An 18,876-nucleotide genomic window follows, 5' to 3' on the forward strand; every position below is an offset into this window, starting at 1 on the left:
GGATTTCTTCTGAGCCAGGTAGTATTGGAAAACTCCATAGAACTTCCTCAAATGCCAAAAAAGACCTTCAGACAGCAATGGGGAATCCCCCTTCACAGCAGTGTGCTTCCTGAACTGTCTTGAAGTACACTGATTTTGTGGACATGCTATCAACTTCTGAATCCCACTCTGCAGCCGTTGTTTTACTGAGTGACCTTGAGTCTTATTTTGCTGCTTCATTTCTTTGCTGAACATTACCTGGAAGACAACTCTCTGTAAGGCCATGAATTTGGGTGGTTGGTGTACTATGCTGTTCATGGCCCACAGGCTATGGAGCGTGATGCTGATGTGCTGGGTGGGTCTTGGCATCTTTAATGTTCTGTACTGTTGAAGGCTCCTGGAGAAGTGCCCCCAAGGCAGGCCTTTGGGAAGGGGTATGCAGATGCCTGGGCTGGGAATAGGGACCAGGAAATCAGATGCACCTTAGAGCAAAATTTGCTATCCAAATTCCAGTCCAGCTAGGAGCGGAAAGTGCTGCTGTTCCCAAATTGTTGGGCTGGACTGGGATTACTTCACCAAGTCCCCAAATGAGGCACAAAAGGCAACCCGTGGGGAATGAAAGAAGGCATGATATTGGCTGTTAGGTGCTTGTGCTGTGGGGAACTCCAGCAACTCTGTCCATGACCAGCACAGCTCCTGATCACCCAGCAAGCAGTGACTTTGTTGAACTTTATGTTGGCATTGGTTCCTGCTTGGCTGCCGAGTGTTGGTTATATGCCATCAGTGTTACGAGCTGTAACGGCTGGGAAATCTCAGCTCTGGAAAGAAGCCTGGAAGAATGAAGGTGGTGTTCTTTCATCCAGGCTTGTGTTAAAGCCCTTTGTGGAGGAAGAGGAGAGGGCTTACGCCATTGCCCTCCTTACCTTTTCTTCCAGCATAATCGTGCCTCTCTGCCAAAAAAAGAAATCAGGGCTTTTGCTAGAAACCGTGCTGGAACTGGCATGAAGCAGCATGACTGTTCCTGTTGCACACTGTGCTCCTGCTAATGGTATCAAATCAAGCAGGAAATTATTTTTGGAGCAGCGAAGCATGTTGAAACCCAGCAGAAGGCAGCTGTTTGCGTAACCAGAGTTGTGGGAGAGCTGCCTCTCTTGTTGCCAAGCGGTTGACTTCCTATGCTGGTGAGAAATGGTTTCCCCACTCCCTGTGGCATGAGCAAATCCCCTTAGGCTTGGAAGTCTGGGCTTGGTCCAGCATCCATCATTCCTGTAGTGCCTGCTTCACAGCTCTGAAAGTCCCCAGACACTTTTCTGCCAGGGTTTGAACTACCTGATTCTGACTCCTTGGATCACCGCTCAGCCCTCTCCTTAAATATGCAACCTGCAAAATAAAGAATTTTGTCCAGAGTTTTAAATGTTTTTCAGTTAACCCTCAGCAAATGTCTGCATCTGGTGAACGGCCTGTACTTAGAAGTGAAACACAGGTTCTGCTTCAGTGTCAGCATCTGTGTCCTGTGCTTAGGCCCTGGCTAGGCAGCCAACCCCAGTGTGGTGCCTGGCAGTACCTGCACTACTTGGGCCGTCTTTGCAAGGGTGCATCCTGGCATGCAGATCCTCTGGCTCTGCTTCAGCACCCTCTTTTCAATTTGGTTCTTTCAGTTGCCACCAAGTGTCTAACAGGGACTTTATTTATTTGAGTGGAGGGTGGGGGGAGACCCCCTTGGGCTTGGCATGCTGCTGCTTTTTGTCTTTCTGGCAATGCCATTTGTACCTTTTCTTTCTGCTCTGTGGCTGTATGCTGATGTCCAGGCATGGGCCTTGCCTCTTGGACGTCCTTCCACTTCTATGTTGATGGAGCTCATGTGCAGAAAGTTTTGTCTTCCTGGGCTCTGCTCAGCTTTTAGCCTCTCATCCCAGAGCAGAAATAAACCACTTTGGTACTATAGAAACACATCATGCCCCATAAAATAACGCTGCTGACATGGGTTGTAGGAATGCCTTAGCTAGAAAGAATGAGATAAAGTTAAGGTTGCACAGACAGCAATTGGCATTGCAAATTGGGCTTAAATTCCTGCCCCCAAAATGCAGTGCTTCTCTGCACTTCCCTTCTGCACAGAGGTTTCGAAAGCTGCCATAGAGGTATAAAGACTTTTTTGTTTGCAGACTTATTATGTCATCCCTCGGTCATGCAAATGTCGCCCCAGAAGAAAGACTTCTTCACATTACTGCCTTGTTCTGGAAAAGTCCTTCCCTGATTATTCATGACCGCTGACTCCTTCAGCCATGTGCCCCTTTCCCAAGGGCTGTAGGGTGCAAAGAAATTCCCTGACACAGTGAAAGGCAGGAAAAAAATTCAGGGCACCCCAACTGAGTCAGTCTGAAGAATTTGTGTCTTTCCAGTTGTGCAATTAAGTTCTCATGCAGCCTGGTTACAGAGCAAATAAGTGTCTGTGCTGGGCTGAAGTTTGTTGCCGTTACACAAATGTACTTTGGCAATGAGACCCCAGGGCTGGGGTGATTAACAGGGTGATTTCCAGGCTCTATGAAAGTCTTGGTGAAATAGATGAAAAATTAATTTCAAAGAAAAGCTGCTGTTCTGCTTTACAGTAACCTTTCAATTTAAGCACTTAATGTTTTCTGAACAGTTTGGTAACAGAAGATGGAGCCTTTTATTTCTACCTGTCCCATCCATTTCTAGGGTTGCAGCTGTCAAATATTTCACTGTCTTAGGGCTGTGTAGTGTTCTCCCTGTTTTAGTTGCAAATCCAGTTATTTTCTCTCTGGTCCCTGTGGCGTCATTATGACCTGCACCTTCAATTTTGCCTCATTTGGTTTGGGAGGGAGACAGGGTATGGCGGGTGCATCTCAAGTGTGCTCCCTGCCTTTCAGCTCCAATTCTGTTCTCGTTGCACTAACCTGACACTCTTGCCTGTGTCTTTTGTGTTCAAATGAGAAGTTTAAAGAGAAGTAGTCAGCAGTCCCTGTTCGATTGCTGCTTTGACTGGTCCCTCACGGTTTACCTGCTCCAACATCATCCTACGGTCTAAAGTGCTTCAGCCAAAATTTCTTGGGACCTAAATGGAAGCAGTTGCTCCCTAAAAGGGAGTCACACTTCCTGATAACAGAATACTATAAATTCCATAAAATTAAGTTAGTACGAGCCGTAGAGGCAACTATTCCTACAGTGCCAAGGAAGGAAGTGGCTGCGGACTTCAAGGTCTGGCATGCTAAATTAGTCTCAGTTTGAAACCACTAAGGCAAGTCCCGTTTCCTCAGATGAATGCCACAGTTATGTCTGAAGCAATGCCTCTATTCCTCTGCTGATATTTTACTGATATTTTAGCTGTAGGGAAGGGTTTAACTTCTTTTGTTGCTTTATCTCTGGGAACTACTTCAGTTCCGTTTCCGTGACGTTTCTGCAGCGCGTAAGAGTAAAAAAGGGTTTATTGTTGCTTTGAACTGCCTTCTGCTCTGAGGAATGAGGATATAATTGTAACATAAGAAGGACAAACTGAACATGTTCAGACTTGTCCTGCACAATCTCTCCCCTTTTCCCCCCACCTCCTTGCAGCTAGCACTCGTGCTCGGGATTTTCCAACTTGATAAACTCTTAGCTTGCCTAGAGGCTAATATGCTCTTAGCTAAATGAACTTTGGATGGCTGGATGTACAGTTTCTTTTGATGCCAGCAAGACCAGGGTTCGCCACTTTATTTATGTCTGCCACCAGAGCATCAATCTCTCGCTGTTCGTGTCTGTGGGATGAGTGCAAAAGGAGTTTCAGGCAGATGGCTTCTATATTCCCTCTGGGAGAATGTTTTCCACATGTTTAGTGTTCTTCTAGCACTGCTCTCTTTCTTTTATGGTCATGTTAGGATTTTAGGAGAAATAAGTCTGTGGAAGAAATTAAAGGCAAATATTAAGTAGACTTACAGCAACCAAAAAAGAACATCCCTAAAGCCTTGCTATATCTGTAAATACATCAAGTTGTGCTTTGTTTGTGTTACTTAGTAAAAAATTGCTTTTGTCTGAGACTTGTTTAACTACTAGCATTGGTGTGAAGCTGGGATTAAAGATAAAGATGTTAGTACTGAACCCATTCCATGTTTTTTCCTCTCAACTGCTGCTACCCCATCATTTACTAAAGAAATTAATGTCAAGCCCTTTCCTGCTTCTAATTCGTGTCCCAGTTCTATGGCTGGGCTCTTTGTGTTGGGTGCTGTCATTCTGATGGACTTTGACAACCATCCTATCTACACTGCTGATGTTGGGACTGATCTCATAAAAAAATTTCAGCTCTTACTGACTGTGTATCTTTTCCATGACTCCTCTTGTTGATCTTTCTCCAACCCCTTTTCCATGATGTCCCCAGTGCAGCTGGAATTGCAGCATTTCTCACTAATTCCTCAGGATCTGCATTGCCTGTTTTACTTTGATCCTGTCGTTTTTACTCAGTCCTTGGACAAGTTTCCACTGACTCAAATTTGCACTTTGATGCATCCCCAGGATGAAGTGTGTTTTCTGGGGCAGCTGGTTCTCGTGGAGCTGGGCCAGCCAACACCAGGGTGCGGTGGCAAACCTCCTCAGGAGGAACTCTTGAAACAGTAGTAGTGATGTCACATGCTTCCAAAGGTTACGTATGTGTGCTTCTTCCATCAGTGGTGCTGTAACATGCAGTGCTGGTGTTGTGTGGCTGGGGTGCTGCAAGCTGCAGTAAGTTGTGGGTTCCTGCCCACATTGATGTTGTGGCTGGGGCAACAGAAAAGACTTTTGGGGGATCCAGGGAAAAGAGAGAGGGTAGGAAAAGTGTGCTCTACTGGTTTGAGCATTGAACTTGCATGTGAGACCTGGTTTTTAAAGGTTTTTTCCACTGTGATCTTTATGGGACCTTACTGGTGCACTTTGGCTTTCTGTGCTTCATTTCCCTGTGAGTACATACAGGGTGTTTGCACCACCCTGACCCACAGGGATGTTATGGACATAAATTGTGAGTTTAAAAAGTGAGTTTTTCAGCTGCATTGTGTCTGTCTCCGTATGTAAGAGAGGAAAACTTTATGTAAGAACTATTATGAGGGCTGATGTGGATGCATGTCAGGAGATCCTTGTACTTTGGACATCCCCCTGGTGCTGTACAGATATATGGCCAACAGGCTTGGCAGCACTTTGAAGTCCATGTTTCGACCTGCTGAAAATAAAACTGAAGCAAAACAAAAATGCACAATTCTCTCTCATTGCACCCTGAAAAGAAAAAAACCCAACAACCCACTAGTCACCTCAAAAGGTGAATAATTTCCTCATCACCAAGTTTGTCTGTTTATTTGGTGCACTGAAAGAAGGCAGCTTCTGCAAGGCTCCAGGATATCACAAGTGCCGATCTAAAATCGTCGCTGCCAGCCACCAGATAACATGGCCCACTGCTGCCTTGAGTTACCTGGTTGTAGCATCTCAAATGCAGGTGTTCCCAAAGGTGCCCTGGCATCCCTGTAGGTGGTCCTGGTGGTGGGGCCAAGATGAAACGTGGTGCAGAGAACGAATGAAGAGCTTTTTCTCCCTAAGGGAGTGCCTCCAGCTGAGAGCAAAGGTGTGTTAGGCAGTGCTCAAAATGCAACTGCTGCACTGGGCCTGTGGGTAAAGGATGTTCTCATTCGGGGCTCTGGCAATGTGGGGAGTGCTCTGAAATGTGTGAGAAGACCCTGCAGTTACGTTTGGCTGGTGTGAAGTATGTTAAATCTGTTTTCAATTTGTTGCTTCCAAAACTGCAAGCAACTTCCGTTAATATCGAATGTACTTTTTAACTCAAATTATTTTTCTACTGTGCTAAGCAATGTAGTTGAAAATACATCATTCAATGGAAAGGTTCCCATCTGTTCCTTGGCTAGTGTTTGCTCTACAACCTGTGTAGGGGAGAAAACTGCTGCAATTTGCAAATGTGAAACACAAAACAACCTCCTGTCTGAATATATTTATGTACAGAAACTATTGTCACTACGAGGAATGAGGGGAATAGAGTACTTAATTGGGGGAGTTCAGTATATATAGTAACAGTGAGACCGTTCCTGGCTTAAGTGTAGAAAGCCTGCCCAAGCAAGCAAACTCTGCACCTTGAATTAATGGTTTTGCCCATTACTGAAATCGAGTGACTCACTTTTCTCATGCAGATGCCTCCTTCTGGGGTCAAACTGTTCATGAAATCACATCAGCTGCACCACAGCCCTTGGGCTCTGTCTTTGCTGGAGAAAGGGCTGTTTTCAAGGGGCCTATTGTGCAACCAAAGAGGTTGGAGCAGGATGCTGAAAAGTCTTCCAGCTGATGTGCGAAATGTTTTATTTGTGACTTTTGGGCATTAGATTCCTTCCTGTGCAAAATTAGACCTAATGTATCCTATTTCATTAAAAGGTTTTAGTAGACAAAAGGCGCTGGATCCCTTGACGCAGCACAGCAAGATTTTTCGCACCTCAAGGTAGGAGGTGTTGGCTGCCACTACTTGTTCCAAGGCAAGATCAGTCTGTGCCATATCTCTGGTTACTGCATTTACAGTTACTTACCTCAAGGTAAAGAAGTAACTTGTTTTGCCAGGGATTACGTAGCTTTAAAATGTCATTCACATGAATGCGGTCCTGGTAAGAGAAGAAATTTAAGTGTCAGACTTGGCTAGTCAAGAACTTTGCTATTTACCTTGTTCTCCTTTGGGTGTGGACAGAGCCCTTCCTTTTGCATAACACGGGGATTGTGCTCTCAGATCATTGCAGTGGCCTCACCAATCCCCTGCTTGGGAAAAGGACTGGCAGAGTAAGAAGCTTGTCCTTTGGTGGACCTCCAAGCATTGGCAAAATAGGTAGCTGTCAGCGTTGGACTAACTGCCCACGGTCCTGTTGTCCACTCACCTGTGCCAGAGTGGTGAGAAGGTATGCTCATTGAGAAAAGCTGGAGCATCAGGTGCCTGTCGCTGGTTTTAGAAGTTGGGAGAGGTCCTCCTGGAAGTAGCAGTCACCACCTGTCTCCTTGGTGCCAGGAAAGTCAGTGGTCCTGGCTCACTAGAGCTCTCTTCATGCTTTCTTTCCCAGCCAAATCCTACCCCTTCCCCTTTCAGGAACCTCCCAGACCTTACCCCTCATCCTTGGGCAGAAACATTCATCTTTGCCTACATGTTGCTTTGAGCAAGCTCTGAGTAAGCGAGTGCATCATGATTGGTGAGAGGTAATAACACCAGCCTGTGCCAAACTTGTGGATCCTCCAAAACCACCCCTGTGAACCAAGACCTGATGTGCTTGGAGTGCAGCGCGGGTTACTACAGCAAATCCTCAACAGTTTCCTGCCCAGCTGAGTCTTTCGGAGTCTCAAGCGTTGTAACCTCATAAAAGCCATAAAAAGCTTGAACTCATTCAAAGATTATTTCACACCACCTACAGTACTCTATGAAGTCAGACATGCTGTTACATATGATTAACGATGCATTCAGTGGTGAGTCACAGGGTAGTCTAGCAAGCACTGCTCACCTTCTAACCAGTCTGTGCGTGGGAGTCAGTACCCGGTGACACACCCAAACTGAGAGTTTTAATAATTTACTGCATTCTGAGCTTGGGAAGAGCAGATTTTTGTTGCTTAAATAAAAAAAAAAAAACCCAAACAAAAACCCACCCAAAACACCTTAAAGGTTCTGCCACCCATTAGGGAACAAACCTCCAACTTGAAGAAGGTGAGGGGACCCCAAAAAAGCTATTATTACTTCAAATTATTAGAGTATCCAAGAAAAAAACTTTGGAAAAAAAATCCATGTTTAAGAGATGGGGGATTCACAACTTCATGTTATATTAAGCAATCACTTGATAAGATAGGTGAATGCTTATTGGACTGATATGTAGCATTACCCTTTCCCATCTGTGTGTCCCAAGCACAAAGTGGGAGTTGTGGTGGTTATTTCTCATCTGGAATGTTTAAGGATTATAAGAAAAACGGCATTTTCCAGGGAGTGAGCCTGTCTTTTCTGAAAGATGGTGGTAGGAGACTGTTTTGATTTCTGCTGCAGAGGAGGAAATTGCAAGTGTGTCTCAATGTGGTCTGGCATCCTTTGTCCAATAAAAATCATAGGGAAGAGAGGGACAAACTTGCATAATACCTCACTGATTGTTCTTCCAGCCTCCGACTATTTTCAGCTCGGGGTATTTCCTGACATGAGTGAATGTGGTTCATGGCACTTCAGTAACCTTCGTTAATTCCAAGTGCTTCGTTCTTCCAAGTTCTTATCCAGTCTCTTCTTGTACCCATCTAAATCTTACGCTTCCACAGCACCAGTAGTAAGAAACTCCACCAACCTTCTGCAGGACAGATTAGGCCTTTCTCTTTGTTTTGAACTGGTCTCTGACAGCTTTGTTCGGTGCTTCCCAGTTCTTGTGGTGGAAACAATCATGTCAGTCACTTCCTAACACCATGTTATAAGTCCCTCACAAACTTGTACCCCTTTTTTAGACGTCTCTTGGACACCTTCTTCCTGGGTGAAGGCTCTCAGCTTTCTCAGGTGTAAAACCAGTTGTCATGAATTGTCCTTATTGCCATTTTCTGAGCCTGTCCCACTTCTTGGACGCTTTTTTGAGAGGAGGTGACCAGGATTAAATGCACTGTTCAAAGAGCTGGTGAAGCAGAAGTTTGTATTGTGGTCTAATGAGGTTCTTTGTTTGCTTGCTGTTTTATAAATATGGTAATCCCTAATTTGATGAGTTGAGCATTGAGATGATGGTTTGTGGAATAATCTGTGATAATCCAGAGGTCTCACTCCTGAGTAATAATAAGCAGTTCAGAAACCATCACTTCATATGTGAATTTAAGAGTTATTTTCCCTACATGCATCACTTTAAATTTAATCTGTGCTGATTTTCAGCTGCCATGTTATTGCCCAATCCCTCAACCCTCTAAGGGCAGTATGCAATTCCCCACTGCCTGCTCTTTTCCCCAGTACTTTTTTAGTTGCATATCCTCAGCAAATTTTCTTACCTCACTGCTGTTCCAGATAGTTCTCAGATAGATCGAACAACACACGTCCCAGCCTCACAGGTGGGATGCCTCTGTTGTGAGAACTGACCGCTTACACCTACATTCTGATGCCTATCTTGACCTGCCCCAGCTCATCTAGTCCTAGCGCTACTGGGATCAAAGCCAGATGTTGCAAGCCCCTGTCTTCAGGGAGTGCAGCTCGTACCTGGTCCTTGTCTAGACTCCTCCATTTCTAGCCATACGAGGTGATACCACTGAGTGTGAGGCAAGCGAAGCCTTAGCCAGCTGGCTGAAGTCTTTTGGGGAGTGCAGCTTATTCCCCTGTTGGTTAGAAATGGATGTATGTGTGCAGGTGTTCGGTGCCCCAAGGTGCCGGTGCGACTGTCTGCGCTATGCAGCGGGGAAAAGCCATAATGGCAAGTACCAGAGCAAGCTTTGCATTAGCAAAGTGCAGTATTTTGAAACAGGCAGTTTCAGTAGAAAAGAGCACAGGAGAGTAAATGACACTTGAAATTAGTGGCGGATTATGGGCAAAGCATGCAAATACGCCCACGTCTTATTGAAGCGCAACTGATATGCCTCTTCCGGCAATTAGTCGAGTTCCTCGGAAGAGCGCTGTGTTGGATCAGGCAGCAGGACAGGCTGGCGTGGGCACGCTGCTCCAGCTGCCTGGGAATTAGCATCCTGCCGCAGCCATCCCCTTTGTGCCCCAGCGGCAGCGGGATCTGCCGCGCTGGAGCTGGAGCTGTGGCAGGGACGCTTGATTGAAGCTGCTTTTCATTGCTGGGATTTTCTCTGCAGCAGGCACTCGCGGAGGGGCCAGATAGCCTTGTTGTTGTTGTAGAGCCCCTGACTGACAGGCAGCCGTATCTGTTCATACAGAGCTCCACTTACATAGGGAGCTCTGCCAAAGGCGGATTTCCCTGTGGAAGAAGCCCAAGTGTTTTCATTCAATGCAGTGCGCTGACCTAAACTGTTTTTTCTGTGAGGTTGACTGTCAAATCCCACCAACAGCCCTCCTTGTGCTGGGCTGGTGACGCACACAGGAGTGAATGTCCCTTAAGGGAAGTTGAACCACGGGTGGCTCCAATGACTCTGGTGGCTATGAACTTCTAAGTCCCATTCCAAGCCGGGTGTCCCCAGCACATGGCAGCTCTGACGTGCTTCTACTGTTCACTCCTGGCTCTTTGCCTTGCTTATGCACTAGTGCCAACCTTCTGCATCAGTTATGACGGAAACAGATGATGCAGGATGCCCATAACCTTGCTCATCTTTTTCCTTTCCCACCACCCAAATTTTCCACATGTGGCTGCCAGTAGAAATAAGCAGCTGAACGAGCACTTGTCTGCGAGTGACTCATTCTTGCCCAGTGAGGGGCTCTGCAGAGGGTGCAGACATGAAATCTCACCACCTCCTTGGACAGTCTGCAGTGATGTCAAGTACACTGAAGCAAAAAAAGAGCCCCCTGCTCTCCCCAAAGCAGCAGCAGCCAACTTCTTCTGCTTCTCATCTAAAGCACATGTGGCAAAAAGGACACCCTGGTCATTGTTTCCAGTTACATCAGTGCAGTGAACTCCCCTCCTTTTCCAGCTTGATGCATGGATGGGAGTGGGTATACACTCAGGTTTTATGTTCTGTCTCCAGAGACATCCCAGGCTCACAGTGAAATAATGGGAAAACTGCAACCAAAGGAGTCTCACAGAGGGACTACAGTGAAACATGGGTGATTAATCCTAGCCCATGTATACAGCTTCTTGAAGTATCTTCTTCCTGACCATGAGGAAGCGAGTGCAGAAGGGTGTCTTTCTCTGGCATATGTCCCTTGGAGGTTGTGTTTGTTCCCACTTGGGATTTAATGCTGCTTCAGCTTAAGACTGCAGGGCAATGTGGTCTTTGCTTTACAAATTGTTTTCACGTAGGCATTTGCTTGAGCGGGAGAGCTGGGGGAAAGACTTACACCATGCTTGTTCTGGTGCCTTTCTGTAATGCGTTTTTTCCAAAAGGGCAGGGAGTAGGAACTGTGGAAAGGAAAGTTTAGGAGGTTGGGGGGTTTTTTGTTTTCTTCTCAGAGTTGCAGATAATATGATGGGTCGTACTGGCTGCCCTTTGCCAACAGGGTTGCCTTGAAGCCTGCTGAGCACTGGGCTTTGGGTTTCTTCCCTGCGCTGTAGAAGACAGTCTATCTCTGAAATGTGTGAGGGTGTTTGAGCCTCAATAAATCTAGTTTTGATTGAGGTTTTTGTGATTTTTGTTTCTTGAAGAAGCTTTGGTGAAACTTTGTGCTTGCTTTTTTGGGGTTTTTTTGGGTCTTTTTTTTCTTTAGGAGGAATCTCAACAACATAGACCAGACCACAATGGGTCAAAGATGACATACAGTCAGCAAGCATCATCAAGGCGGTAAAACAAAGTTCCTTCAATGAAACCATAGTGATGGTTTTACTAATTTACAATAAGTTATGGACTAAGTCTATGTATCACTAAGTTATCAGGCACATAATGGCCACTGCTCCGCTGTCTTACAGACACAAAGCTTTACTAGAGAGCATGGTTTGGTGTCATGGTTTCACTTGGACTTTTGCTTTTTCACCTCAGTTTTTTGCATTTCTTTTCTTTTTAACTCACCAGCTGTTTTTCACCCTTAGCTGCCCCTCTAAGGGTGTGAATAGAGGAGTGGATAGTGTGTCCGGACTGCAATCAGAGATTATTTTGAGAGTCCTTTCAGATCACTTTAAGGAATCTGGGCTGGCTATGAATGCCGGCTTTATGCAGCACTGTTTTGAAGTGGGAGTGAGTCACTAAAAAACAATTTGCGCTCTCTCCATGTTCAACTTTGACTTTATTAAGAAAAAGAGAAAGAAAACAAACTCAATCCCATTCACGGCCGAGACACACATTGATCTTTTAATCCTGGGGGAATCATTGGGAACTGCTTCCTCTTTGAAAGAATCACTGTATTGACGCAACGTTTAATTGTGCGATTACACACGCATGTTTTTCTCCTGGGCTTTTCAGAGCGGGGCTCTGCAGCTGGAATGCTAATAAGAAAGCAACTGATACTATCTCATGGCACACACGGCCTTGGATGTAGCCTCCCGGCTGGCAGCAAAACCTAGGCACCTTTGTAGGTCTGTCCTGGCCTTTTCAGGCAGGAAACTAAAGATGGGAAATGCAGCCCAGCAAGGTCAGAGCAAGGGCTGGAATTTGGGCTGGAGCCCAAAACTGCATGTTGCTTTATTGTAGCCTTCCTTGGTGGGAGTGGGAGGCTCTGGCCCACATCCTTCCTCAGCTCTGCTTGGGGGTGCTGCTGGTAGGTACAGGTGGGGACTCTGTTCAAATACCCTTGTCTGTGAGCTGAAAATGCTGCCTGCCTGTGAACACATGGTCAGTGGCCTCTGTTGTGTTCCTCCACCACTGCCTGATCTCCACATGGTGTGTGTGCCTTTGTGGGGTTGAATTTTTCATGGAAGTTTTCTGAAAGGGTTGTTTCGAAGATGCTGGGAGATGCATTTGCGCATATGTGTGCATGTATGTACACACACACATGCGTGTTTGGCCAAGCTCTACTGCCCATGGGCTGCATTTGCTATAAATACCAGATTTTTACAGTGGTTCACATATGCTATTTCTAACTCCAGGGGTGTGACATTTGGGCAGAGCTGCAAAAAATCACCTCCAGGTTTTGGGGAGCATGTGGGAGACCTTGCTGTCACCCACGTTAATGCCTTACACCTTGATTCAGAAACTGAACCCTGATTGTGCTTGTTTGCCTCCAAATATTTGACCCTGATGGGAGTGGGTTGTGCAGGGACGTAGAGCACCTTCTTGCTTCACCTCACCTGGGACACAGGGTGCACATTGGGATTTACAGTTACCTGCAAGTAAATACAGAGGTTGGTTAAGTGCTAGATAGGAAGAAATGCAACTGTCCTCTAGGCAGCTTAGAATGCTAATATTTTCTTTGGGTTTAATCTGGTTACTGTGACATTACTATTAATGGTTTCATCATCAATTCTACTTTCCCACCAGCATTAAGAATGGAGTTTCCAGATGGGCAATCCTAGCTGTCAGCCACTTGTTCTTTATCCATGGCTACAGGCAACCAAGGGAGCATTGTTATCTGGCCACACCATTGGCCCTGTGGCAAGTGTGCCCTTGGCCAGACATCCTACTTTTTGCAGCTCTTTAAAACTCATTTAATGGATGCTTTTAATGCATCCACCGCACTTGCCTAATGACCTTAGGGAAATGAGCAGCAGAGGTTATGTCGTTAAGCAGTGTTTGGCTGATGTTATGGGCTCCTGGCCTCCAGGTCCCTCTGCTCATGTTTTCTTATTATTTCTCTGAAGGTTTTAAGTCATGACAAACTGTGGCTGCTCTTGTTGGCAAAACCCAGTCCTCCTGGAGCTCAAGCTTTGCTGTCTACAGCCAATTGCCTTGTGCCCTCCTGGCAGTGGGAGCTTGGGGCACATCAGTCTTGTGCAGGACAAGGCAATGCTATTTGTTCCTCCCTTGCACAGCAAGGCTGAAAGCACGTGAATGAGAGTGGGTCTTTGCTGGCAACATGAAAGGAGTTTTGCTAGTGGAAAACCCCACGGGAAAGTAAGGAAGGATGCTGGCAAAAGTCAGCAAGAGGACACTCTCTCCAGATGCGAGAGAAGCAAAGACACTCTGAGTAACATGCTGAAGTATGCAGATAAAGTTACCCAAGTTAATTTGACCATAAAGCCCAGGATGATAAAAGCTCTTAACCTCTATTAATCAGTGAGAAGCTGGAAGAGGCCACACAATGATCTCAGCTGCCGAAGCTGCTGCACCCTTTTGCTCCCTTTAATTTAATTGTATGAGTCCTGCCCGCGTCCTTTGTTCTTCCACCTTGCTCAGGAAATCTGCTGCTGGTTTTGGCAGGGCTCAGTCTGGCTCTACATGGCTGGTTTGTGGACAGCCAGGAGGGATGAGAAGGAGGGCAGGAAGAGGATGGAAAAAGTTCCCGCAGGAGCAACCTGCTTATTGTGCTTTATTTGTTTTAATAGTGCCATCGCATCCCTTCCTGGGGAAACTTCCTCCTGATAAGCCAAACAGGCAAAATTGAATGCAGAAGGACTCCCACTGATTTCAGCAAAGATGACATTTCTTGCTTAAATCTTTAAAAAAGAAAAAAAAGAAGAGAGTAGTGCCTGACAGCCAAGTCTTGCACATCAGGAGCTGCCAATCCAGCAAGCACTTCTACTCTGGCCTTTAGCTACACTGAGGGGTTGGGGCATCTCATCTTTAACTTCGCTCTTCTGGTTTGTACCACTTGTTCCTCACCAGATCGTTAAGGAATAGAAGCAATAGCTTAGCCCCAGGTCCTCCACTTGCTTACTGAATGTGGAAGAGGGTCCAGCAAGTGCAGTGGAGTGATTTTGAGTGCTAATCCCTGGCTATTGTCTCTGCTGGTGGTAAGGGCATCTCTGTACTCCTTGCCAAAGTGCTGTTCCTCTTTATTTTAGTGTATTTCTCTGACTTCTGATTCCAGCTGTACGAAATGCCACAAATCCATTAAGGCAAGCCCAGGTTTTCCTAGATATGTAAAATGTCAAGATCCTCCTCTCCCTTTCGCAGCAATGAATTATCAGGTGTATGCTCGCAGTGACATAGGGCATCATTTTGTTATTAGCTTTATAGTAGTATCCTTCTCTCATTACTTGCTGTAATTCTTGGATCTGAAGAGTAAAGCATATTTACATTGGCATGTGGAAGTCTGAAAGACCTGGGGAAAAGATAGGACTGAAGAGGAAGTTTTTCTGGCCAATGAAAAACTTGTGATGCATTTTTCTCCTTATCAAAATGAAAGCTTGAAATATAGAAATCCCAAAAACCGTTAAGCCAGCTGCAGCTACTTCAGTTATTATGCTTTCTATTTTATTAGTACATTTACTGTATGTTGCAATGAAAAGTAGAAATTCCGATTTATTGGATAAAGATTTGGGTCCACAGATTTTATTTCACTAGTTTGGGAATTGCTCAGCAGATAATTTTAAATCAGAAAGTAGCAATCTGCTGCACTAAAAATAAAAAATAACGATCCAGTAAATGACTAATTTTGTGGTCTGGAGTAATTAGCAGAACAGCTTGGTGGATAGAAGGCAGCAGTACTAAAGAACTATGTAAGTCCATTTGCAGGAAGATATTATCTGACTTTGTTGTTATTAATAATTAATGAAAATGAAAATATTCAGCTGGGATTTTTGCTGTTGCTATTAGTGGGAATACGTGTATGTATACATATATATTTATTTGCTCTTTGATGCTTTTCTCAGTTGTTTGCATCTCAACCCTTGACTGTCTTGCTCTGGGACATTAATAATAACACTTCAGAAATTATTCAGACCGCACCTTTGTCTAACATGGAGGAAACTTGAGGCTTTTACAATTAGTGCTGATGGTTATTCCATGAAAAACATATGCCATGCTCTGACAAGGAAAGCAGCAGTAAAAAGTCAGGCAATAAGCTGTCCTTTATTGGCAGGCTGGCAGGGAGCATTGGCTGGCAGCTGGCAGCTCGCTTTTGCATCCTGTTTTTGCAACACAGGTTGCTGGGGATGCGGGGATGGTACATTTGCCTCCAGGTCTCCATGGACTCGTGTGGCTCCAAGGCCTTCTCTGGTGAAATCCAGGCATGGTTTTGTTGAAGTCCAGGGCACTTTAATTTTGATGCCACAGAGAGACCATGATGGTCACTTAGTCTTCCCTCTCCATGAGACCAGCCTTTGGGGTTTCTGCTGGGCATTCCCACCCCAAACCTACATCCTGCAGTAGATGTTTTATGAAACTGACTAGCAGGGTTCCCATGCTGGGGAAGACTTTTAATGAGCTGATTTAGTGGATAATTGCTCTCACTGTTAAAGACAAAACATACTCCTCCCTTTGTTTTCAGCCTCACTGCCCTGAGTTTCAGCCTTCCAGCCCTGGACTCTACTCCATCTGTGTTTTGCAAAGTCCTTCAGAGTCAGAGATCTTCCCACATGCCCTGACAGCCTAGGATGAGTCATTTCCTAATCTTCTCTTTTAAAGAAGACAGTGATAGTTGAGGACTTGTTATTGACTCTATTGACTTACCAGGCTTGTGTCTGGGTTTTTTAGATAAGCTGTAATTGTCCCTTTTATATCATTGTAAAACTGCTGTCAATAATTGCTCTTCACTGAGTCTGCATCTAAGAACATAGCTCCACTTCCGTCAAAGATTCAATATTTGGTGCTCTGATGGGCAGTTGAAGGGGTTCTGTTTTGGTTTTGGGCACCCTGAGAGAAAAGTAGGTACATCAATCAAAGTGCAGTTTACTCCACTCCTCAGATGGTTTTGTAAATCCTGTTTGCTACTTTTAGCAGCTCACAAGTAGCATTGTGTCTCCAGTGGTTTCAGCTCTGGTTGTAGGCTGGGCTATATTCTGTCACACCTAATCATCCTGAGTCTTTTCTTCACTTTTCTTAATTTCATTTGAAATTGCTGAGAAATTTCAAGGAGTGAGGTGATACTTAGATAGATGAAATTGGGGATTAGATGGCTCCTGACAGCAGTTGCTGTGCTTTCCATGTAAAGATTTCTAAGCTTCATTATATCAAGAGGGGCTCTTTTCCCTGATATAGATTTAAAAGCACTGTAGCAATATACCCTAATGCAAATTATAAACTGTCTTGATGGTAAAAGCCATCTTTTGGTGAAATTTGGTTGGATCCAAAGGCCCACCCTGAAAGGATATGAGCTCTTTTACAGCCTTATGTCCTGCAACTTCAGGTTCCTCATCCAGGTGCCCAAGCTGTTGCAGGACAGAGGTATCGTTGTCTTGTTTATGCTGTGTATCCACCTACCTGTGCTTTTTCTGTTCACAGCATTTTTGTTCCTACGTATGTCGGGCTGGTGGGAAATCTCATAAATACTGTGATAGTAATGGTTTGGATCCCTGAGCAGGCTAAACCACAGTCAGACCATCGTGTGACTGAACACAGTAAGTATTTCATATTTTGATAAATAGCACATGAATAGAGACAGGGGGGATTAACATGCTGTAAAGACTCAGCTAAAGAACTTGAGGTTGCATTTAAGAACAAAAAGGTGCCAACCTGGATATGCTGACACTTTAGTGCTTGTGGAAGAGTATTATTCCCTATCTGCTGTCCACTCTGCTGTGCCCAGTGCTTGCTGCATGTCTCAGAAATGGTGAATGCAAACCCCTTGCTGGGGGTTAATCTGGCCTGGCATGGGCAGCAGTCCCACTGTCTCACAGGGCTTCTCTGCCAGCAGACCCAGCATCAGCTCCCAAACCCCCAGCTGTCAGCAGAAATCGGAGACACACCTTTTCAGAAGGGTGATGGAGAACCTGAGCAGACAGCCTGAGTCTCTTACTTCCTGCCTCTAGCCTCTATAAATAGAGTATTAATCAATACGTCATCTTCTGTAGGCACATCACAGTCTGGCAGCGTGTTTAGCATCAGGGAAATCCTACGCCTGATGAAGTTTCCAGGAGTGATGGAAGTCTTCATTGTCAAGGTCTTCGCTGGACTTCCCATAGGTAAATCTCGCCCGTTACGCGTGACTGCTGATGTATTTGAAGTAAGATGACAAACGTTGTAGAGCAGGCTTGTCTCGAGTTACTGAAAACACACTGCATTTGATCACGGAGCAGAGAGGATTCAGCTCCTACCTCAATGCTGGATGCTTGCAAATGCTCTCAGCTACATCGGGTCAAAAACCTGGGACTTAATGTAAAACAGACAACTTGCCACAGGCTGCTTCTGTGACTTTTGGGAAATCACTTAATCCTCCCCGGTTGTAGATTTTTTTTTTCTCCTGTCTGTCATTTCTATTTAGGCTGTAACCTCTTCAGAGCAGCAGGAAATCATTTGTACTCTGACAGAGACACTGAGGTCTTTCCTGATTTTGCTAATGATTTTAAGGGGTATTGGACACTAACCTTTTTCCCAGTGGCTAAGAGCTGTTGCTGATGCTGTGGCTGCTCAACTGTTGGATGCGTTGCAGGGGAACCACAGCACATTCCTTCCCTTGCACGTTGATGGTGGTGCTTGTTCTTCTCTACTCCTGTTCATGTTTTGTGTCATGGTAGGAACCCGCTGCTGCCTCAAACCCATCCCAAACCTGACTGTTTCCCTGCTCTCTTTCAGTCACTTGCTGTCCTGGCATAGTCCACACCTCCCAGTTTGCCTGGTTATACATATCCTTGGTCACAATTTAATAATCTTTAATTTTGCCTACCCTCTCTCTTCTTTCCCCCTGCCCCCCGATTGTCTAGAGCATGTCAGCCTTGTTAGTGGTGGTGTAAGGAAAAGGTGATGTTGTCTGCCCTGCCCCGCCCCACAGAAAGCTTTCACATCTCTTTTCCCAGTCAAACCCAGAAGTGCAGTTTCTCTTGATTACAGTTTCAAGGACGGAATTTTGTACACTTCAAAACACATGCACATCAAGCATCTGAAACAAACTAGGGCAATTCTCTTCTGCACAAGGACCCTAAGGCAGGATTCAAGGTATCTTAGCTTTTATATTTTGCATCTTTTTCTAATCCATCTGTTTCTGGAGAGCCCCTGAAGTTTAAATAAGATGACCTATAAATTACAAATTAAATTCTGGTTTGTAAACTGTAAATTCAGATTACAAATGAAAGTAGATTTTGCTGTGGCGAGTGGCAGAATCGGAAGGGGATGGTATTTCTGAGCTCAGCCAGGTTTATCTGTTATTCCTTGCTGAGGCTCTGAAGAAACAAATCTGACTGAAGCTGTCAAATAGCATGAAGGGAAGTAAAGGACTTCAGATTTTTAAAATTATTTTTCCCCCTCTTTTTTATGTTGTTGACATTGGCTGAGATCAATAATTCCAGCTGGTCCTACTACCCCCACCACTGGATACAGGACACAGTCTCA

The 18,876-nt window shown here is 45.1% G+C and overlaps 1 protein-coding gene across 1 annotated transcript in view; it reads left to right on the forward strand.

Annotated features, from left to right (window-relative positions):
- SLC67A1 (solute carrier family 67 member 1) overlaps positions 1–18,876 on the forward strand; it is a 59,992-nt gene that overhangs the window by 17,906 nt on the left and 23,210 nt on the right. Inside the window, exons 5-6 of the mRNA XM_084264190.1 lie at positions 16,834–16,949; positions 17,403–17,513. Coding sequence (XP_084120316.1) covers positions 16,834–16,949; positions 17,403–17,513 — 227 coding nt within the window. The remainder of the gene's footprint in view (positions 1–16,833; positions 16,950–17,402; positions 17,514–18,876) is intronic.

This window comes from Gallinula chloropus (genome assembly GCF_964237585.1).
Source record: "Gallinula chloropus genome assembly, chromosome: 4".
In the NCBI taxonomy this organism is placed as follows: Eukaryota; Metazoa; Chordata; class Aves; order Gruiformes; family Rallidae; genus Gallinula; species Gallinula chloropus.